The sequence below is a fragment of the Monodelphis domestica genome, chromosome 4 (assembly GCF_027887165.1).
Source record: "Monodelphis domestica isolate mMonDom1 chromosome 4, mMonDom1.pri, whole genome shotgun sequence".
Lineage (NCBI taxonomy): Eukaryota > Metazoa > Chordata > Mammalia > Didelphimorphia > Didelphidae > Monodelphis > Monodelphis domestica.
Window position 1 is genome coordinate 196,862,738 of NC_077230.1, and position 24,593 is coordinate 196,887,330.

The following is a 24,593-nucleotide window of genomic DNA, read 5'->3' on the forward strand; positions in this document are numbered from 1 at the left end:
TACATTTCTTTAACCAATACCAGGAATAAATTTAGTGTTCATATGTAAAGGAAAGAAACAAAGTTAGCTTAACTAAGGACCATCCAGTGGAAAACATAGTATTCTAGAGGCATTATACCATAGTCAAAAGGACATTTACACTTAGAATCAGACTTGGAATTATTTTTAGTACTAATACTAACAGCCAAGTCAATTATTTCTCTGAAACTTAGTAAATTCACCCCTATCAGAGTAATAATAATAACAATACACACACTGCCTATCTCAGAGAGATTTTTGTGAGGGTGATATTAGTGTTTTATAAATCTTGAAGTGCTTTGTTAGCTGTTTTTTTTTTTCAGCTATGGGACCACTGAAAGTAGAAGGACATAAAATTAATTTGGGGGTGTTGAAGATTATATTTATGTTTCCCAATTTTAGGGGAACTTCCTAAGTAAAATGAGAGATTAAAACAAAAATCATACAATTGCTTGCCCAGAAGTATTCCTAGGAAGAGTAACATTCTACTTTTGCTCTTTTAGGTATGGTTTTTAGTTGAAACATAGGTTGTTTTGGATTCCTCCAGGGATAGTAATCTTCTACAGGTACCACCAATAAAATGTTAGCTCCTTGAGAACAGGGATTATGTAATTTTCAAATATTTTTATCCATCCTCCCCCTTTCCCTAACATTCTTTTTCTTTCTTTCTCTCTCTGAAAAAAAAAAGTGTCTATCAGAGTGTTTGGGGTTTATTTGACCCAAGTTTGTTGAATTTAGCTGGATCAATATGGGGGATTAGGGTGGGGGAAATATTGAGACTTGAGTCAAATTTGCACAGTATGATGTATTTAGGTGAATGAATAGATAGCAGTGTTAGACCAGAACTTACTGACAGAGTAAAACAAATTCAAATCATTGTGGTATAAAGTAGTATAGCAGACATTGTTCCAGTGCTTGTTCTATCTACCAGTTAGGGATGAGAAAGAGAATAATTGAAATATTGATATTGTGTCAAGGAAGCTCATCCCCTCCCTTTTCTGAGTAACTTTACCTGTCTATCAAACATTCCTGACATACCACAGTTGCACCAGGGTTGCGTCGGTGTACATTCTGTATGTCAATAAAAGTTTAGGTTTGAAGAGACCATGGGAAGACCCATGAGAAGACCATGGGTGAACCATGAGGAATAGAGACAGAGCAGGAGGTGAGGGGGAATAAGTAAGAGACTGGCAGGCTAGGCTCCACGTGGTCAGGTAACATAGGAATGATTGTCTACCCTTCCTAATAAACTTATAAAATATATATCTGTGTAGAATTATAATTTTTTAAATTATTACAGATGGCGACCACGAAGAGATTTATGGGCGTATTTCACAGATGAATCCACCATTCCCTCCAGTGAGGACACCATTCTTTCTTTGGAACCAAACCATTCTAGTTTAACTCCTTCAGTGAAATGTAGCAAGAAATCTGCTCTGTCATCCCACCTGACATTGTGAGGAGGTTTCTCCTCATACTGACCCAAACCAGGACTTGAACCCTTCAGGTCCTCTCCCTGTCAGACTTCACTCATCCCCTACTCCTCCCAATCTACCTCTCTATCCTCCTTTGACCACCCATCTCCCCTATCCCTACCCTACCATCCCTACTTCCATCCTTTTCCATATCCTCCTTCCTACCCACTTTACTGTGACCCCTCTAAACCTCACCCATCCCATACCTCTCTACCCTGTACCTGGTCCCACCCCCCTTCTTCTCCACCACACCCCAATCCCCTCCCTCATTCCTCTCCACCCCACCCCCAACCACACCCCTGATCCTTTCACTCTACTTCCCCACCTGTTGACCAGCTCCATTCCACCACCCCACTCCCTTCCCCTACTAGCCTCACTACAACCCACTCTCCATTGAACTCCAGAATACAGGCCAAGCAGCAGTTGCCACAGATGATTCAAATAAAAGTCTTTTCCCTCTAAGAGTTGTCCCTACATATAACAGACGTGGAGATTTAGTAAACATTAGACATCATACACCTTTTTCTCCATAGGACATTGAGAGATTCAAAAAAAAAGCACCTTAATATGAAGCTGAGCCTGTGGTGGTCATAAATAAGTTTGAAAGCATTTTTGCACATATAATCCCACATGGCTTGATGTAGAAGATTTACTCCAGGCCTTACTAACAGAAAGGGAAAGAAATAAGATTCTTTCTCTTATTAATCATGCCCAGGGAGAGGGAACAGCTCATTGGCCAACTGAAGATCCCAAATGGGACCCAAATTCAGACCAAGATTACTTACAACTATGCCAGGCTAGAAATGCATTGATAAAAGCTATGAGAGCCTGTTCTGATAGGCCTGGTACATGGACTAACTTTGAAAATCTTAAGCAAGAAGATAGCGAAAATCCTGCCCAGTTTATGGATAGACTTATTGAGCTGGGAGGAAGATATATTGAATTTGATCTTGATAGGGAACGGGACCTTAGACAAATCATAATGCAATTTGTCAAAAACAATTGTAAGGTAGTTAGGAATTATTTTATGACTAGCTGTCCAAATTGGCCTACTATGGACCTTGAAGAATTGAAAAGACTAGCAGTTTATGCTTTTGAGGGACATAAGGAAAAGAGAACACTGATTTAGTGGAAGCATTAAGGAAGAAAATAAAGGAATTTACTTATAAACAAGGTGAGAAGGATAAGGAGAATATTACTTTAGTAGAGACATTGAAGAAGGAAATAAGAGAATTAACTGAAAAAGTTGTGAAGGTAAAGCAAGGAGAGATCATAGATCCCTTTCAAGAATCCACAAAGCAACCACTAATATGTCATTTTTGTGGAAAAAAATTGTCATGTGATTATGAATTGTAAGAAGAGGAATCAGGAGAATAGGAATAGAAGTTTCAGGATTAGTAATAGTGATAGGAGGAATAGTTATTCCAATGAAGTTAATCAAAACTTACACCCAAACACCTGTATTCAATGTGAGAACTCCCCTCAGCATTGGAAACTCCAGAGGTGTGGACAAAGGAATTGTGATGACTGATGATACTTGGGAGGGGAAGGAACCTCAAAGAGTCTGGAAGTGAAATTTTAAACCTTTTCTGACCTCATTGGCTTATTGATGTTAACTGGTTCACTTTGTTCCCCTCCCCAGAATGAAGAAGTCTCAGTAACTCAATTCTAAATACAAGATGTATGTAATTTACTGATAACCACTTTATAAGTTATCAAAATTGAAATGTTCTATTACATTGTCATTATTTGTACCTCCCCTATGACTATAATTGTACTGCAGAAGAATATCTTTGTAAAAGCCCACAAACAACATTTTGTTCCTTTTTTGCCTTTGTTAATTGTCACACAGAGCTGATGGATGGACTCCGTCAAATTGGTTTCAACCTGTATACAATTTGGAGAATTTAATTGTCTAATGATTTTAATGAATATTCAGACTTGATTTTAGATATCTGGGAACATCCCTACCTCTGACCGATCATTTATTTTCCTGCCTCTTGAGTTGTTTGTAATAAGAGGTATGGGCCTATTTGTAGTTGAAGTAAAGTTAAATGGCATTGTTGTATTTTCCCATCTCTGCATTTATTGTAAATGAAATAGATAACATATTTGAAGTGATTTTTGCTTCTTAGTCCTCGGCTTCACATGAAAAAGGTAGGGACATATTGTTATATTGTCACAGTCTCATACCAAGAGGGAGGGAGGTGCCCAAGTGGTTTAGTTAACCTTTGATATGTTATAATCTCATCCAGTATGTGGGAATAAATTTTCCTGTGAAACCAAGTAGCTTTGACATGGATTTATTGTATTTGTAACTCTTCATCAACCGTATAGAGGTTTTTCTGGATTTTCTCTGCTATCAAATTTTGGAATGATGATAATAATAGACTTTAATAATATATTTGCCAAAGTTGAAAGATTGGCAGAATCTGTAGAACTTTTGACAAGTATTCATGTGTTCATAGGTTTTTAAATGTCATACAGCAACTCATGTAAATTGTAATTTTCATTAATGGGCTCTTATAATTTTGAGGATTTTGGTACTTTTAAAAATCTGTATTAGTTGTTGTACTACTATTTTTTAAAAGACTTTTACCTGGTGAAAAACTTATGTACACTCACACTATGGATCCTGACCAAGTTAAGAGTAATATACATTTCATTTTTCAGTGAGCACCTTTTGTGTTGTGCCTCTGATTGGCCAACATATTGTCTCATAGAATGTGAACTGTTAAATTATGATTTTTTTCATTATTTTTTCCCTTTATGTTGGTAATAGGATATTTGATTTTTTTCTTTCTTTTTTTCCTTAACCTTGGTGATACTTGAAGTACATGAGATCAGTATTATTTTTTTTTTGCCTTAAAGGATAAAGTTTACAGTATCTATTAGCCCTAGTAATATGCATACCCAAAAGGCTTTGAACTATGGAAACCTGCCATTTATTGATAAATATTATGGGACTTTGTTTAATTATTCTGTCTGATTCCAGGAGAAGGGAACAAAAGAGCCAATATACAGTGCCAAGTAGCACAAGGTCAAAAAGGACCAAAAATCCAATCCAGGGAGGATTGTTGAACTTCTATGCCAATACAAAATGACTTGAACCTAGTGTGAGAATTGAGCTTGTAGCCCATGACATATGTTAAGATGCAGGACTTCCTTGAACCACACTACATGTGTAATACTTTGAGTCAAATACCTCAGGTTGGCTATCATCCTGGCTTCCCTTATCTCTGACACTGATGGTAAAATCTGACCAGAGAATAAATTTCCCATTTGCTGCTGAAACTTAGTCCTTTCTCTCTCTTATAGTTTTTGCAGTTTTCTGTAGTCCTGGCTGCAAATGGGTACAGTGCTATATTGTTGCTATTGTCTTACAAGCTTGTGAGACATAAGTCATTTTAATTGGTTCTTGCTTTGATTCAATAACCTGCTACAGGTTTAGTTTATTATTTTTTACTCAGAATTTTATACATGTAAGATTTTTATTTTATTTTTATCATTTCTGTATTTCTTATTTTTATAAAGAATTTCATTAATTTTTACTCTTTTGGGGGGATTTTTTTGGATGGTTTGTTTTTGTTTTGTTTTTTCTTTTGACAATTGTTTCATATACCTCATAACTCAGTCATATATCTCAGTGTGATTCTGGTGTTGGGCAATACCCTCCTCAGGGGGGGTTTGTGTAATTATCCTAAAATGCAAGATTTAAAACTTTTTGGAGAAATTTCAGGAAAAGAAACTTGCCAACACCCCCAAATCAAGAAAGTGGATCCTTCTGGAGATGATGCTGTAAAGATGCCTGAAGAAGGTAGACACTGCATAAAAAGATCCAGAATGAACTTTGGGATATAATGAACTTAATTGAAGGGGTTGAACAGACTTTATTCTGAATGTAAACTTTTATGCCAAAGGGGACTGCCCCCTTATTGGCATTTTGTCAATGTGTCTATCAATCAGCTTTTATATTTTACTCCCATCTCTAACTATTGTAACTCCCTCTTAGAAAAAAATGCAATATTGTATGTACTTTTAGCTAGAAGGTATTTAGAGTTATAAGATTTAAATGATCCATTGGGGAGACAGGTCTCCCAAATGATCACAGGGAAAATTGTGTCGAGGAAGCTCATCCCCTCCCCTTTCTGAGTAACTTTACATGTCTATCAAACATTCCTGACATACCACAGTTGCCACAGGGTTGCGTCAGTGTACATTCCGTATGTCAATAAAAGTTTAGGTTTGAAGAGACCAGGGGGAGACCCATGAGAAGACCATGGGAGAACCATGAGGAAAAGAGACAGAGCAGGAGGTGAGGGGGGAATGAGGAAGAGACTGGCGGGCTAGGCTCCACGTGGTCAGGTTACTTAGGAATGATTGTCTACTCTTCCTAATAAACTTATATAAAATATATCCAAGTAGAAATATTATTATCATTAATTATTACAATATAGTTTTACTTTGGGGGCAATAATTACAAGGATAGCGACTAGGTCTCTGATTTCAATGATATAGGGAACTTCTTGAATGAGGAAAATATATTGATACTGACTGACACTTTCTCTGAAATAGTTTTAGGAAGGTATCTAGATATCTAAGAGATTAAAGAACTTGTCTGGGGTCACATAATTTGCAGCAGAGATAAGACAGAGACCAGACCTTCTTGACTTTAAGGCTAGCTCTCTAATATATCACATGCCTCTCAAATGAAAACAGCATTCAGATATCAAATTAGTAAGTAGAGTTTTAAACTATGCAGCATCACACACCTCCTACCTTTTTCCCCCAGGCTTAAATTAATGTGGGTTCTATAGAAGCCAATGCAGAAACAATTGTTTGGGATCATTGCATTTTTCAGAGGCTATGGAGCGGGACCATTTGTGGAAAGGTCACCCTATCACAGCATCAGAGATTACTAAAATGGTACCATAGCTGTGGATATGGAAAGCACATTGACAGAGGTTGCACCATTACCCATAGTCATTCAAGAGTCAAGAAAAACTTTCAGAGGCCCCCAATCCTTGGGGTAGGCACACACCACCCATATGCTTATATGGTAGAACCTGGAGACACAAAAGTTCCTAATGACAGAATATGTGGTAGCTAAGTATGAAATTATGACTTCACCCATTACAGTTGGAACTGAAGACTGAAGATGCCAATGATGGAAGAGCCATCAAGCAAGTGATTTTCAATAACATTCTTGTGGGCATTGTCATGTCATTGTCTTAGCCATGCCTCTTTTGAGCCTTCCCAAGGAGATCACAGGAAATGAATATCTGCTGACTACAAGAAGCTATTTTCATGCTTCTTCTTCAGTCTCTTCCTTGGTAAATTTTTGTTCTGAGTTTTAAAAAGACAGAGAGGGCTAACTGTGACTCTTGGACTTGCCTCTAACCACCTTGAACTTACACAGAAAGGAAACTGAAATGCCATGAGAGCCAAAAGAGTGGAAGCCACAAGAGATATGTCCATTATGGAAGTAGAAGAAGAGCTATCTCAGGTATTCAGTGTCCTAATTTTAGATACAAGGTGGAATGAATTAATGATTCATGGTATGTGACAGGGAATATTATGGATTGGTATAACACAGTCAGGCTGAAGACTGAAAGTATGATTCTTTATTTCCCTTTTTCTTTATTCTATTGGGAGGGTTGTGTTTTCTGAGAGATTATGAGCCTTTTGTCTTCCACTCAAAGTCATGGGGCCACATTTTTTTGTTTTTCCAAGTTTGAACTTTGAAAAACTTAGAAGTTTACTCATCCTTTTGTGTTTAAATATTGTTTGTCTCTTAAGCTGGCAAATGAAATAATATTGCTAGGCAACACATTGATAATCTATGTATTGCACAGAATACAGGTGATTCATAATGCCTGAGGGGAGAGTAAGGTTTAAACCCGTTATATTTTTTGCCAGACAATAATCTCTGGCTAGGGGTTTGGAGCTAAGGGAGAGAGTCATTGATTTAACTTAAAATTTCATGCAACAGAGAATACTTTAACTGAGATTTCTCTAGAAAGTAAGTCAGCAACTATCCAAGTTAACAGCGAGGAAAGTATCTCATTTCCTCCAGGCATAATTTGAGTAGAAAGTCATTCTTTCCAAAGAGGAAGAGCCAAGGGAATTGCAAGGGAGAAAATCACATGCAAAGAGAAATAGTTCAGTCAAGAAAAGATAAAGATAATTAAGAGTAATTGTTATCTGCCTGCTGATTTACCAAATTAGTATATGGCCACTGTTGTTACTCATATTTAGAAATGCTAGCACAATCTGGATTTTTAAGGAGCAGGATACAATGTCTCTCATTTATTGTTAATGGATACTTAAATCATAAATTTCTATTTAATTTACCATGAATTTCTGTCTTTTTTTTTCTCCAAGTAGATTGTAAAGGCCTGGAGAGAGGGTCCCTATCTAGGTACCAGAGCAGTATATTGCATCCTGTTAGTACTTAATAAATATTCATTTTTTTGGAAATGTGATGAGTCACATGGAAATGGTAATAAACCTGTTCACTAGTATGATACATCCAGCATTGATTTATAAAATATTCAGGATATAATCCAAAGCTCTTGCCTTACCTTTAGAAAGCTAGATGAATTTCACATCTCATTAATTCAAATACAAGTAATCCCTATAAACATTCTAATTATTTTCCAAATTTGTCAGTGGACAACCATTTGCCATCAGCTATAAACCATGAAGACTGCATGCAAAAAACAGACTTTAAAATTGTATAATCAAATAAAATGTGAGACCAAATGAATATGACACATATTGAAAGGTTTTTGTATTTTATAGTAGGCATAAAATGTAAACTATTCTTATAAATGAATGCAATTAGCATTACTTTTACACAATCAAACAAATCACTCCTAAGGCAAATTGAAAGAAAGAGAACTACAAGGAAGCAGAAGGAGATGGAAAATTTGTAATCTCCTTCTTATCTGCTAAATGGAAGATTCTAAAGGAATGAAACAATTCTTCAAATTTTCCTTTCTCAGTCAGTTTCCTATCCAGAACCTGGGGTTTGCCCCTCTTAAAAGTTTTATCTTAGAGGAACATGCCACACTGCCTCAGGTGGGGCTACAACCAAGACTTTAAAGCTGACCATATTTTAGATGTGAGAGCAAATGAAGAAAGACGGTATTTAATAGGTTAAAATATGTAACCTGAGGCATAAAGCCTTGCACGTCAATTCTTATTTCTTTTTTCTTAAGTGCTAAAAAATAAAAATACATTAAATTAATATATACAAAGCAAGATCACCCTTTAGCTGGTCAACATGTGAAACAAACTAATCACAATTTTCAAAATTTAATTTACAGATACCTTTACCTGAAGACATCACTTTTTCATGAATTAAATATCCAAAGATTATGGACAATCCATTATCTGTCCAGTTTGTTTTGTTCTGAGTAATTTAAAGGAGCAGGGTGATTTCTGTTCTTACAGAATATCATGCATTCAGCAAACATTTATTAAGTGTCTCCTGGATATAGACCAACCTCTTAGTTGTTCAGCTAGATACAAAGGTTGTTGTCCCTATAGAGCCTAAAGTATTAATATAATTCATAAAAATGTCATATTCTTTGGAAGTCTTAGCACTGCAAACTCATGATTATGACACCTAAAGTCAAAAAGAATCGCATAAGAGAGAACTGAAGCTGTCTTTTCAAATAAATAACTGAAGATGTAGGAGGGTGTATGTGTTTGTTTGGGTTACAGGATAGCATCTGAGAATGGAATTATAGTATAATTTAACTAAACTTGGAAAGCTCAGAATTGCTGAACTAGTCTGGTTCTGACACTTACTATCTGTGCCATCTTGGAAAAGTCACTTAAACTCTCTAAGTCTCAGTTTCTTCAACTCTAAAATGAAGATAGCAATACCTTCAACATTTGTCTCCAAGACGTCAAATCACAAGTGATAATGATATGAAATGCATTGTAAACTTATTATTATAGAAGCCTTTCCTGGTCCTCCTTAATGTTACTATTTCCCTCTAAAACTACTACCAATTCTTCTTGTATCTATCTTGTTTATAAATTATTTGCATATTATCTCTCCCTTAGATTCTGAGTGCCTGTAGGGCAGAGTACAAATAAATTTTTTTCAGAATCATACTCAACTATTTCCAACTCCCATGAATTATCTTTAAGTGACTGGTTACTTTATAAGAAAATTTATCTATTCTCTGAAGTATTACTCTCAAGGTTACTAAAGACCCAACCAACTGCCATCTAAGTCACTATTTCATTGAAATCAAACACAACCTCCAAATTCTCTTAGCATCTTTTCCCTCTTTCTCAAGCCAAATTCTTTTCCAAATTATTCCCCAACCCTATGAATTTATTTCCTTATTGCTGCTTTCCTTCGTCCTCTATATAACTTCCTCCAAATTCCCAACTGCTGTTTTTCCCCCCTTCATTTCCCTCATTCAAAGACTAACACATAAAATCAATCAGTAGAACATTTATGGTGTCTGCCAGTATAACACTCAGTCACTGACTTCAATGATCTTATCTTCACCACCACTCCCAAGCCACTCCTCCACATATCCCACCATGGGTAATGTCACAGGAGTGAATGATATGCTCCATGACTCTCTCTTTGGTGTACTCTTTTTAGACTCATGAGACTCATGAGTGGTCAGTTACAATCTCCCACCAACCAGAAGTAGAATAGGCAGTGAAGTAGGGAAACTTTGTCATAACACAAGTGAGAAACAGTTCATATCCTGTTTCCCTAGCAACAAGAAATTGGAAAAGCCAGGGTTCCCCACACATCCTGTTGTCCTGGCAACAGGTCACAAAAGGGCATGGGAATTCCTTGCTCCTTGCCTTCTGGATGTCTTTGTGGTAACTCCTCCTTATTGCCAACAACCATAGCCCCTTACACCTGAACCACTGTGCTTTCATTTGACAATTGAAAATTGACCATTTTGGTGGGAAAAGATCAGGAAAGGGGAGAAATAACAAGTAGTTGTATATCCTGGGGACCCTGTGTATGGCTGTATCAATGAAACTTCAAGGAGTCCCTTATGTTCAAATATTAGACATTTACTTCTTTGTACTCTTAATGATCTTAAGCCCATATTTATTTTCTCCAAAACTCTTAACAACCTTTTCCCCTTAATAACTTTGTACTCAGATTAAATATTTTGATTCACTTATTATCTTTCCAAATCTCCAAATTCTTCCATCTTTTGGTGCCCTGCCCCTAACAGGTCCTTTGCTTTCCTCTTTCTATGAATTCTCTTCATCATCTCCCTCAACTTTAGTTTCTCTAGCTTCAAAACTATTTGGAGTAGATGTTATGATATCCACTACATTTTTTATGACTGGATATGGATAACAAGGGAATTTTTTCTGCTGGAACTATCTCACTTTAGTAGGCCAGATAAATATCCATGGGACAGATGACTACAGTGAGTCTATTGGGGATAAGACAAAGATGTCAAAACACTGAAAAGGTAAACAAAACACTGAAATGTGAAGCAGAAATGAAAATACAATTAGGTCCTATCTTCAATTGCTACAAAGGCTCATCCAAATGTCTTCTAAGGTAGTTTAAGGAGATTATTGTTCTAAGGGCCTTTGCTTAAAGATTATAATATTCTGATTATCTAAGTTATATTTTAAAAGCTTAATAAATTAAAAGGAATGCCATTATAGCCCTTTCAATCAATAGATTACTAGTGTGCTAATTAAACATATGTTAGAAGGGAACCAGAAAAAAAAATAAAACCTTATGCACTTGGGTAAGCTGATTTGAGCTGATAATTATGGATCTTGGATTGGGGGAAGAAGTCTATAATTTACTTGTTAAATTACTCAGTGACATCACACCAAGTTTAGACTCTTTTCCAGTTTTCAAACAGAAGGGAGAGCAACCCCTAAAAGGCTGTAGGAGCAAGAAGACACTTTTCTTACTGATAAAAATAGTTTATATTTGTATGGTGTGTTAAAGTTTAAAAAAGACTTTGCACATATTATTATTAATTAATCAGTCAGGCACCTATAATCAGGATAGAGATACAAAACCAAAAAGAAAGAGATCATGCCCTCTAGGAATTTATATTTTAACTGATGAAATTAAACACATATGAGTATATGCAAAACATGTAAAAATAAAATCTAGGTCACTTCAAAAGATTGGATAGGGAAGGATCAGGAAAATCTTTATAAAGAAGGTGGCACTTGACCTGATCTTTGCAAAAAAAAAAATTGGGCATTCTAAGAGATGGAGATAAGGAGGGAGGACATTCAAGGCATAGGGGCAACCTGAGCAAAGGGACAGAGACACCAGAGGAATATTGTGTATGAGAAAGAGCAAGAAGTTTAATTTGGCCAGAACAAAAGGAATATAAAAGGGAACCTACAATAAGCCTGGAAAGATAGGCTGAAGGCTGTGTGTAAAGGGCTTGAAATACCCAACAGAGTCACAGGAATCATAGAGGAGTAACAATATTGAACTGGGGAGCAGCATGGTCTGATCCATGTCTTAGATATATTATTCTGGCTGCTATTGGAGGATGGATTAGAGAGAGGAGAGACTAAAAGCATTTTACTTCATTAAACCATCATAACAACCTTGTAAAATGGTATCATTATGACCCTCATTTTACCAATGGAGATGTCGAGGTTCAAAGAGTTATCACTTTTCTAGGCTCACACAGACAAGAAGTTATATTAATGAAAATCATTATTTAAGCAAATTAATAATAGACAGGAGAGGGATAGAAGACTAGCACATATAGTTGCCATTTATTCAGCTTTTTGAAATTTGTAAGACACTAAAGTGTAAATATATATTATCTCATTTGAACCTCAACAATAGACTCTGATACAAGTACTGTAATATCAATAGACCTTTTATGGTAGGTACTGATTAGGAAATCAAAAGCTCAAAAAGGTTAAGTAAGTTGCCTGTGGTCACAGAGCTATTGAGTGTCTGAGACAGGATTCAAACTCAGGGCTTCTTGACTCTAACTTGGTCTCTCTTTGTACTATAAGACTCTGCCTTTACAACAGTAGAATAAATTAAGACCCACACAAAGGTAAATGAGGAGTAGTCAGGAGCAGTTAGATAGGACTACTATGGTAGGTGATTTTTGGAGATTAGATCTCTCTCTCTCTCTCTCTCTCTCTCTCTCTCTCTCTCTCTCTCACTCTGTCTCTCTCTGTGTGTCTTTCTCTGTCTGTCTCTGTCTCTGTCTCTCTGTGTCCCTCTGTCTCTCTGTCTCTGTCTCTGTCTGTCTGTCTGTCTGTGTGTCTCTTTCTCTGTCTCTCTCTCTCTGTCTCTCTCTGTCTCTGTCTCTCTCTCTGTCTCTCTGTCTCTCTGTCTCTCTGTCTCTCTCTCTCTCTCTCTCTCTCTGTCTCTCTCTCTGTCTCTCTGTCTCTGTCTCTGTCTCTCTCTCTCTCTCTCTCTGTCTCTCTCTCTCTCTCTCTGTCTCTCTCTCTGTCTCTCTCTCTGTCTCTCTCTGTCTCTCTCTCTGTCTCTCTCTGTCTCTCTCTCTCTCTCTCTCTCTCTCTCTCTCTCTCTCTCTCTCTCTCTCTCTCTCTCTCTCTCTCTCTCTCTCTCTCTCTCCCTCACCCCCACTCCAGAGGTTACGAGAGAAATCATCACCCAGTGCTGTGCCCCCCACCCCCATTTAGCCGGGAGACAAACTGCATGTGGCCTTTCCTGCTGTCTTGATCTGCTCCAATACCAGGGTGAGCCAAGGAGCAAAGATTTGGCATTATAGGCTTTTGCTCTCTCTTCTCTTTCACTAGTAAGAATTAGGATATCAATATTTTTTTTCATTTTGAGACAGAAAAGCTATATAAGGCCAAGGAAAGACATTGATCTCTAATAATTGTGCCTTTTATGTTTAGAATTATTGAATTTCCATTTTGATATATAGGAGTCATTTTTCATAAGATGAGATCTTTATTACTAAACTAAGAAGTTTCCTCTAGTATAATAATCAGTATATATATATATATATATATATATATATATATATATATATATATACTGATTATCTCCATTAAATGTTTCTCTCTAGGGGGAAAAATATATACTTAACATGTGGGTTTGGCTTTGAAAGTGTGCTATGACCAATGTTTAAAAGATGCCAGAAGTTCTGGTTCCCAACATATTTGGGACTATGTCAGAGTCAACAACTAGAACTTGAGGTTATATTCTCCCAGATTGTGTAACCTCACTCTACAATGAGTCTTCCTTAAATATATTACCCTATAATTGTAGATAATTAAACTTATATGCAATGTGATACAGTAGAAGTGTTATAGAATTAGGCGGATCCCTTGGTTCAGGTCCCATCTCTGACACTCATTAGATGTGTCCCTAAAGTTTCCTTATTTGTAAAATGTAGCTCTTGAAATAACCTCTAAATTCCCTTCCATCTATGGTTGATGATGTTAAATGACAACTAAAAGATTCTTACTCATATAAATTCTATGAAATTCCATATTTAGAAATCCAAAAAATGGTAGAAATGTGGAAGCTACAAATTAAACTTTCTTACAAATTAAACTCTGGAATATTCAGTATAGAATAAAGAAATAATCTAAATTACTGGTGTTGGTAGCATTACCAAATTTAGCCAATCACAGTAATAACATAGATTGCAATTCATTTTTACATGTTAGACTTTTCAAAAAAGTTGAGATAATTTAAGACTATGTCCATTCTCAAAAACTTGTTTGACTGTCTTATCCATCTTCTTTAAATTGACTTTGTTAATTAAAAACTTAATTGGTGCTTGTATATCAACAGACTAAAAATCCATGTACTACATTTCAAAGGGAAAAATGCCTAAGTATTACTTCTGTAAAATTTAAATTTAAATTAATACCCAATAGCTCCAAGTATTGTATTTTATAAGATTTATTAGTAATCACTTGAAGTAAGAGAAATAAAAGAACAAAAGTATGAAAGCCTGAGTAAAGCCATGTGAGTAAAAGTTCTCCTGCCTGGCACTCACCCAACCACCACAGTCATTTTCCCAGGAGAAGAGAGAGAGAGAGGGCAGAGCTACACAAAGCTTATATCTTCCCTATGTTAGTACATTACATAGATATGTAACTGGGATGCTGGGAGAGAGAGTCCTGGGGGAGAAAATTCTAATTACATACTTCTTTGCTTTTAGAAGTAAACCACAGTTAATTGTTGTCATCTCTACAAGGGAATGGGTGAGCTGAGTGAACAGTGGTTAATTTATAAGCCAGGTTCAAATGGAGCTTGTTGTTCTTCAGTCATTTTCAGTTATGTCCAACTCCTTGTGGCCCCATTTTGGGTTTTCTTGACAAGATACTGTACTGTAGTGGTTTGCCATTTCCTTTTCCAGGTCACTTTACAGATGTGGAAACTGAGGCAACAGAGATAAGTGACATGCTCAGAATCACTCAAGTGGAGTAGACTACAGAAAAAGTCTAAGAATTTAAGACCAAAATGATCTCTCTACTGGTGATGTGCTTTGCTATTCCTGTCTTGTAAACCTACAACCACATGCCTCACTATACCCTCCTTCTTCTTGTCCCACATTCATTGCTAACTTCACCTTTATAATCAAAGGCAGAATTTTCTTAATCCTGACCTTGAAAAGCAACTGAATTCAAGCCTTCATGTGTTTCTCTGTAGGTTCTGAACACTGTGTTTCCAACCACAGCCTTATAACTTTGCTTTAATTGCTTGATAATTTGGAGTTTGGTATTTTTGACCCAAAGCTAAATCCCAAACCTGATTAGCCCAATAATAGCACTCAGTAAAATGAATCCTAGCTTCTCCCAACCCGACCCCCTATGCTTTCTATGACGCCTAGAGGCACTCTCTCTCAAAAACAAAATGATTTCTAATTTCACCATCCTTCTTTGTAATGAAGGGAACTTCTATTATATCATGAGTTGTTACACATTTCAGATTATTTTTGTTTTCTCTCCCTACCTGTCCACTTTGTCTGCTTTTTGCTATTCCAGGGCTGATGGTCCTATCTGTCAGAAAGCAAAAGAAAAGAAGAAGAAGAAAAAAAACTGAACCTAAGTTCATTGCTTTAGAATTGGAAGTGATCTTTGAAGTCATCTAGCCCAATTTCTTCATTTTATAAATAAGGGAAAATGAGGTCTAACAAAGGTAAGTGACTTGCTCAGTCACATTAGTAATAAGTAGCAAATCAGAATTTGAACCCAAGTCTGATACCAAGTCTAGATCTCTTTCCACTGTACCACATTGTTTAGTGACTGACTATCAGGTACCAAGTTCTTAGTCTCTATGCTCCCTCTATCTAGTTCCATTTTGGAGTTTACTTTCCCCCATATCTTTCAGCCTCCTTTTATGTGTTGTGCTCCACTAATAGAATGTAAGTTCCTTGAGGGCCAGGTGTTCATATTTGTACTTATATTCTCAATTCTTAGCACAGTGCTGGGGATGTAATAAACACTCAGTAAATTAGAGCTTACAGACACACTCACTCGTTTTTCTTTCTCTCCCCTACCTGACCATCTGGACACAGAAGAAATAACAAAAAAAGATCCTTCTGTCTCTTTCCATGTAGAAGAATCCTCATGCTTTCTATGAGCTGTATTATTTGTGAAATAATTCTCACAAGTTCTATCTCTACATTTGTAGAAAGCAATAGAAAATTTAAAGTCCTACAAACCAGTGACCCTCTTCGATGTTCTACAAGTTATTTAATATTTGGAACAGTCATATCCAAAATTTTACTCTGTTTCTCTGAGATTTAATGAGGCTATTTGGATTTTTCTTTTTTTCTTCCTCTTTATTTTCAAAATTATAACCCTCATTTTGTTTTTCACAGAATTCTTGTTAGATTATTGCTTGCTAGAAATGTTTCCATATTGTTAAATTAAAACCTAAAGCAGTGACATTGGGGAAAAAATGTATTGAGGCTTCTGCTCCACTTGCTTCTTAAAGGTGCTTTTGTACTTTTTTTTTTAAACCCTTACCTTCCATCTTGGAATCAATACTGTGTGTTGGCTCCAAGGCAGAAGAGTGGTAAGGGCTAGGCAGTGGGGGTTAATTGATTTACCCAGGGTCACACAGTTAGGAAATGTCTGAGGTCAGATTTGAATCCAGGAACTCCCATCTCTAGGCCTGGCTCTCAATCCACTGAGCCACCTAGTTGCCCCCTTCTTTTGGACTTTTAAAAGTATAAATAACAGTGCCATAGTCACAAACTCAAACTTAAACATTTTGATTTCTAAAATTAATATAAAATCAATGTGTAGAATATAAAACTGTATAACAATTGACTTGAATTTTAGTAAACTTTATAATCTCTGAAGAAAAAAAACAATGGAAAATTTACCACACTATATTAGATAATAGCACAACCCAGATCCTACAGAAATTTCAACAACAGGTTTGTTTGGTTTTTTTTTAAATTATCAGCCACCTTGGCACAATAAACAAAACATTACTTTTTTTCTTTTCAAAAATAATTTTTATTTTATAATGACAAATTTTGGTTTTATGTCACCTTCACTTCTAAATATATTTCTTCTACTTCCCATTTCCAGAGTACCACTTTTTCTAATAAAAAATAGAGAAGAGGAAAAATACAGTTCTGAAAAACTGGCCTACTTAGTCTGATAAATATTTGGAGCATATAAATACTCCAAATCCATAATTCCCCATCTCTGCAAGGAAAGGAATTTAAAAAAAACTTGTTCTAATCAGCATAAATGACTTCCAATTTCTGGCCAAATACCAGATACTATTTATTTGGTGAAATTAATAAAAATGATTAAGTCACAATGACTTTATAATATTTTCACCTATGTGGACTTGAAAAAAAGGTGGTGAAATATATATAATTATATATATATATACATATATATATATATATATATGATCAAGCAGCTAAAAATGATGCATAAAAAGACTTGAGTGGGAACAAAAATACCAAAATTTGGGGAAGGGAATGGATAAGCCAAATAGAATCAAGAGCAGAAATTTACATCTTAATGGAAAGGAAATATGTGTTAAAGGAGACTAAATTCATTTTCAAAAGGGAGGATCAGCAGATTCTTTCTAAATCCATTATAATCATTTTTCTCATCAGTCTACTTGAGTTACTTTTAAACTCCTGATCCTACAAGCATACACATATCCTTTTTTATTTCTTCTCCCATTTTTCTATTTTGGCCTTCAGATTTATGAAATTCTGAAGACACCAGTTTTTATTTCAAGGAGTTGCACATGTGGATACCTTTTTAAAAGTCAGAGAAAATGTGCATCTTCTCAATGTGCAAAGGCGATTGAGTGGGGAATCATACCTAGTATTAAAAATCCAACTGTGTCACTTCTAAGTTGTGTGATTTTGAATTTATTTACTTCACCCACTGATTCTCAGATTTTTTATTTATAAAATGGGAACAATACTCAGAATGATGATGGGAAGATAAAGTGAGGTAATGATGTAAATTGTCCTTAAAGAATTATAATAATTACAGATTTCATCTACTCCAAACCCTGCATTTTATTTATGACTGACTGAAAAAAAAGTCAAATGATTTTATCCAAGACAACCCAGTTAGTAAGTAGTAGAGCCAGTATTCACAGCCTGGTGTTCTGATTTCAGATCCCTTTAACTGTATGTTTCTAAACACTTTATAAATGTAACCTATCAATAAATAAAACCAAATATTGAGGATTGTGGCCTCTCACTTTGGCCAAATATAAGATAACAATAATTAATGCTTGACTCCATTTTCCATTTTAAAAAAAATTAGCATTCTCAAGGTAAAAGACTGTGGGCCTTACTCAAAGTCTCTAATAAGTTTTATCAAAAGATAATGCTAACATTAAAATCCCCTCTAAAGGTGTGTTCATGGTCTTTCAGTTAGTTTTAACTTGCTAAAGGAAGGGAAAAGCAGAAATTTTACTTTCAAAATGCAACCTCATTTTCTTTTTAGTTTGGGTCTAATGAACAGAATTGAATTTTAAAATCTTGGTTGTTGATAGGGAATAAAGGAGTGCTTTGCAAATATTATCTCATTCGATCCTTATAACTCTGGAAGGTAGGTGCTATTATTATTATTATTCCCATTTTATAGATGAATAAACTGAGATAGACTGAGGTTAAGTGGCTTGCCTAGAGCCACATAGCTAGGTGTCTATGTTTGAATTTGAATCATTGTCTCATCTATCTGCCCCTAGGTTGGATGACTTAAGGAGCAGTTTGGCAATAATAGATCACTCTAATAGTTTGGATAGGAGGCAGTTCCCAAAGTTAGTTGTGAGGATCAAATCAGACAATAATTGTAAAGCGTTTAGCATAGTGCCTGGCATAAAGTAAATGCTATATAGATGTTAGCTATTATTACTTTCCAAGGAAATATTTAAAAGGCCTTTATTCTTTCCACATGCTCCTTGCATGTTTTATATAAACTAAAGAAGGTAGGACAAAAAATTTTGAAAGATTTTTGTCAAATCTAAAATGTTAATTTCTATGCTTTTACCAGAAGTGGCAATAACAAGCATTGGCAATTTTGAGAAGCTCAAATTCTGTTTGAGACAACATGACATTTTAAATAGGCAGGAAGATTTTTGTTAATAGAGAAAGACTTCCTGTTATATCATAACTTATTAATACTAACTGCACAAAGGACCATAATTAAACAATTTAGTTGTCATTAGCCCTGCAGGATTTTAGACTCATTGCCTCTGTTTTGACAGTTCCGAATAATAATTCTTGCAAAAGCCCTAAGTCAAAGTGTAGGTTAAAATAAAAGATACAGATTCAAAATTCTTCTTAACATAATGCCAATGCAAATTGTCCACTAAGTTGTCAACTAGATTAGTCAATCCTTTGAGTGAGGGGGAAAAAAGTCATGCAGGTTACTTTTGCCTCAATTTATTGAAGTGACTAGTTGTGACTACATTGACCAAAATGACTGAATGCTTTAGCATCAGGCAAAAGACATGAAAAAACCAACCACTTAGCTGAGATACTAGAAACTAAGGTTCTAGGGGTCATTCTTCTAATAACTTGATGTTTTGATACCTTGAGCAAACTGCTTCAGTTCTATGAGTCTCCGTCTCCTTACCTAAGAAATGAGGGATTTGAACTAGAACACCTCTGAGATTTCAACCATCTATAACATTCTATGATTCTTTTGAAAATGAATCTCGATCCTTTATTCTTCACCTCTAGTTTGGCTTAAGACAGTGTTTGTAACCATCAAAATTATTCCTTAGCAATTCAGGCTATATAGTTAAAACTCCTGTGTGTATATATATATATATATATATATATATATATATATATAATATTTTATAATATATAATTATATTTTTATAATTTTATAATATATAATTATATTTTTATAATTTTATAATATATAATTATATTTAATTATATATATACTGTAGATATTGCACGAATAGGCTCGGGGCACATGTGACTTGGGACTTTTTTATTAATTATTAATTTTCAGGATATAAATATAGAAAGCAATAGATATTCATTGTTCCCCAACTCATAAGTCCTGACATTAGTACCATAAGAAAGTAGATAATCTGCAGAGCATGGCCAAGTAACCCCATATCAAAGGTTACACAAGGAGAAAATCCATTTTTAGAACTATTAAACATCTTTTTTTACTATGACTACCATGATTCTTATTTTTTTATGGTACAGTTTTTCCCTGTAATATTAAATGACCATATTAAATGACCAAGGAAGAATAAAGACAAGCTAGGAAACTGGCACAGACTTTTTGAAGTAGAAAGAATATGAGCAAAGGAAAATAGGAAACAAAGGAAAATTTGTGTTCAAGTTTCTCAACTAAAAATGCCACAGACCATTTAGGATACTACTAGAGTTTTGCTAAATGATGGTGGTTGATCTGCAAAAGTTGATAGTATAAATGCATTCTAATTATTATCTACTTTTTTTTTTAATAAAACCCTTACCTTCCGTATTGGAGTCAATACTGTGTATTGGTTCCAAGGCAGAAGAGTGATAAGGGCTAGGCAATGGGGGTCAAGTGACTTGCCCAGGGTCACACAGCTAGGAAGTGGCTGAGGCCGGATTTGAACCTAGGACCTCCCATCTCTAGGCCTGGTTCTCAATCCACTGAGCTACCCAGCTGCCCCCTTTATTATCTACTCCTAAAAGATTATTTTAACATCTTTTCCTTTACACTAAATATCCAGACTTCCCTTCTCCAATTCAATAATCTGATAAAAATATGACTGCCTTTCCATGTTGTTCTTTTTTGAACAAATATTGCTCATGCTAACTACTAGAATGTATTCTTGCAGAGTAACTTGGAGGGGGGGAGCATCTAGCTTGATATCCATATTTTTTTCTTTTAGATCTTTTAGATTGTGATTTCGTTGGTTTACAGAGATACCATTAGGGGCTTCAGATCAGTGCCTTCTCTGGATTTTGGAGTCTTAAAGAGTTCGCAGGGAAAGTGAGAAATGACCTGCTAGATCATACCCTCAGTCTGTGTCAGAGGTAAAATTGAATCTCTGACTTCCTGACTCTGAGACAAGCTCTTCACCCATTATGGCATACTGCATCATGGAAGCCATAAATTTCTTAGAATATTCTAAATGTAAAATAAACAATATAAATAATAATTAGAAGTACCTGCTAGTTGAAGTCAGTAGGGAGAGGGAGAGAGAGAAACTTGCTATCTTCTGAGAAACTTTGCTACTTTTATGTTTATATACATATATGTGTGTGTATATATATATATATATTAGATATATAGATATATATATATATAGTCACAGATGGAGAAGCAATATGGTTTAGTTGATAGAGAGAACCTCAAAGCTAGGAAGATCTGGCTTTGAGTCTTCCCTCCAATACACCCTGGCTTTGTGACCCTGGGCAAGTTATTTAACCTCTCTGTTCTCAAAGAATCTCTGTAAGACACCAAGTGGCAAAGAAGGTGTTGACTTGAATTTAGTAGAGGGAATTTCTTTATCCAGGTGTTCTTTATCCCAGTGAAATTACAAATCAATTCCCCTTCCCAAGTCACAGACATTACTAAATAAGAGTTGAGTCACATTTTTTCCCATTTTCTTGGAAGGAATTATTTCTTCCAATAAGCCAATAAGCATAGATTCCTGGATATCGCTACTAAAAAATTCTGAAAGATACAGAATTTCATAAGGATGGATGTACATTTTCCTTTGTGTAGAAAGAAAATATGCAGATCTGTCCCATGATCTTTAAATCCTGAAATTTCAAATCCCTACCCAAATGCTAATCTGTAACTCTTAAATCATTGTGCAGCCCAAAATCTGCTTGGTGCTAATCTGAGAAATAATAGTCAAAGACCCTGACAGGAAGGCAAAATGTGTGACTTTTGAGCTAACTAGCTACTGAAGTTTGACTCAGGCATTTGAAGGATCTTTTCTGGGAAGAGAGCCCCAAAGCCACACTGTAAGTGCTATTTGAATGGAGTTACACACTGGAAGGAATGCAGGCTCTCTCTAGGTATAAATGGTACCCTGCCCTGCCTCATGTAAATCAGAAACTCTCTAGCAAGTCCAGCATGCTGATAGAATACTTACCACTGAAACACCTTTTCCACAGGAATAATTTTAAGTGTGATGAAAGTGATAAAGTCAGCAATCATTCTTTATTAACTTAATCCTGCAGATAAAATCCCCTAATTCACATGGGTTAGCAGCAAATTATATTCCCATCTGCCAGAGCAAAATCTTATATATTCACCTCAAAGTGACATGCAATGAGCTTCTCAACATTTCCCTTAACTATCTCAACATGCTATATCTAAAGAAGGCACATGTGTAACAGGTACCAAGCAGTGATGCAGTTAAGTGAATTTCCTGGGAGTTCTCTATTAGTAAATGAAAGCAAAAGCAGCAGGTGCAATAGGATTCACAGCCTTCTAACAAGTTGGTAGCTAATAATGCAATGTGTATCTTTAAAAAAAAATCTAAGAGAATGTTCTCCGATGACAGCATTATCCCTGAGAGACGAATGAAATAATGGCTCCCAAGAAGATCTGGGATACTCTTAAGTCGTCTTAATATTCAGTAAAGCTCCCCCCTTCAAAAAACAACAACAACCCAGAAGCAGTCTACTCACATTCCTTTCAGCTGTTGCCACATTTTTTCAGTCTGTTCTCCTATAAGGTACTTAAAAGAGGTGTTTTCCAGCTCCTCGATTTCCGCTGCAGTAGACCCCATGATAAGTGTCCTATGGCAACACAGTTACAGTCAGGTTCAGCAGCAAGTGAAAGCATCCCTTAGTCTACTACCAAGCTCCAAAGACGCACGCACATTATATGCTGGCATTGCTTGTCTATCAAAGCCTATCACATTTACAAAGCTGAGGGGAGCTCCTGCTAGAATTGCCATTCACTTTGATGGGCAGATCCACCGCTGTTGTCCCCTCACCAGCAGACAGCCCTATAAACAGCTCTTCTGACCTCCCAAGTAAAAGCCATATACGTGAGCCAGCTACAGCACTACCGATAGCCTGGATACCCAGGCTCTTCCCAAATGCAGTTCATTCGTTATTAAGACATGGATGGAAGCACAGAAGCATTCCTACAGTTTACTCAAATTCATGATCATGCAGGGAAAATGTGAATGGCTCAGTACTCTTTCAAAAGCTTGAGCTGTCTCTCTAAACTGAAGAAGCAGGATGCAAAAAGAAAACAGATGGTATAAACCAGTATCAGCAGCACTACCCGAGGAAAAAAAGTACCTATTTAAATGCCAAGGCTTTTGTCTTTTAATTGATCTATAACCAACCCTTAAATATATGCCTTGCTTCCCCCAAAGCAGCAAATAAGCATTCTGTCAGCAGATTGAAAGCAGTGCAGAAATCCCTGTAGAAAAGAGACCATAGAGCTCCACAGGTTGTTACAGAAAGAATATGTACATAAACTGATGCTGTAATTCTGACTATTCACCTTCTCCTAGCAACTCCACACAGTAGGTAACTGCCAATTGAACCAGGGGAAAACACAGCAGCTGTAGCACAGCCTGCTCTGTAAATCCTTTGGGATTAAAAAAAAGAAGAAGAAATTAGTATGTAATGTGTCTGTGTGTGACAGAGAGAGCTGGGGGAGAGGGAGGGAAGGAAGGAGGGAGAAAGGGAGGCAGGGATAGAGATGCAGCAAGAGAGAAAGGCAGAGAAACAGAAAGAGAAGGCAAGAAAGAGAGACAAAGGAGAGAAAGAGGAGAGAGAGGAGAGAGAATAAGGAAGAGAAAGGAGAGGGTAAAATAGAAGAGAAAAGGAAAGAGAAAAAATAAAAAAGGCAAATAAAGAAAGAGAAAGAGAAATGAGAGGATTTAATACTAAAGTATGATCATTTTTTTAAAATAAGAAAAGCGATGGAGAAAAGGGGGAAGGAATAAGGATGGAAGCATCATCAGCCAACCTGTCAAATGCATAGAAAGCTTTCTTTCAGACATAGACCTAAACCATTAGATGCACAGCTATTTGCATACTACTAGAGACAAGCTTAGAAAATAATCTCCTTGTTAGGTTAATTGGCCAGGGCATTCTTTTATTCCTACTTCAAAAGACCAAATACTTGTCATTAATATCTAAGTACCACTGGCACATCAGATGAACAGTTTGCCTTAATTTAGATATTTAGAAACATCTTTGAAAATATATGTAGAAATGGTTAGGTAGGAAATAATCTGGTAAAGTGACTTAAATGTACAACTACAGAGGAAGCTAAATGATATTATGAAAAGCACAGTCAATGAGGGGTTATGAATACCAGAGTTCAAATTCTGCCTCAGATACTTATTAGCTGTGTGAACCTGGATAAGCTGTACTCCTTATTGACTTAATTAACATCTGTATAATAAAGGACAAGGGTGATATCCATTAATAGGGTTGTTGTAAAGATCAATTCAATACTATGTCAAGTGCTATGAATGCATGTATATATGTGTTTGTTATCTATTATTGTTGTTTTAAACCAGAAGACTTAGAATCATGTTGTAGACTCAGAATATCATTCTCAAAGAGAAGCATCTGTCAACTAGATTCTAATGTCTGGTTAGCAAATAACAGGGCACTGCCAGATCTTTGCTCAAAACTTGGATGAGGG

The 24,593-nt window shown here is 35.9% G+C and overlaps 1 protein-coding gene across 3 annotated transcripts in view; it reads right to left on the reverse strand.

Annotated features, from left to right (window-relative positions):
* Positions 1-23,526, reverse strand: part of PDE1A (phosphodiesterase 1A) — a 455,171-nt gene extending 431,645 nt beyond the window's left edge. For 2 of the 3 annotated variants that reach the window (XM_007494476.3, XM_016433729.2), the window contains exons 1-2: positions 23,436-23,526; positions 22,604-22,714 (exon numbers count right to left, since the gene is read on the reverse strand). In XM_007494476.3, coding sequence (XP_007494538.1) covers positions 22,604-22,704 — 101 coding nt within the window. In that variant the 5' untranslated portion in view covers positions 22,705-22,714; positions 23,436-23,526. Of the gene's footprint in view, positions 1-22,603; positions 23,322-23,435 lie in introns of those variants that run through there. The other variant, XM_007494477.3, reaches the window with a different exon arrangement.
* Positions 23,527-24,593: the final 1,067 nt, after the last annotated feature.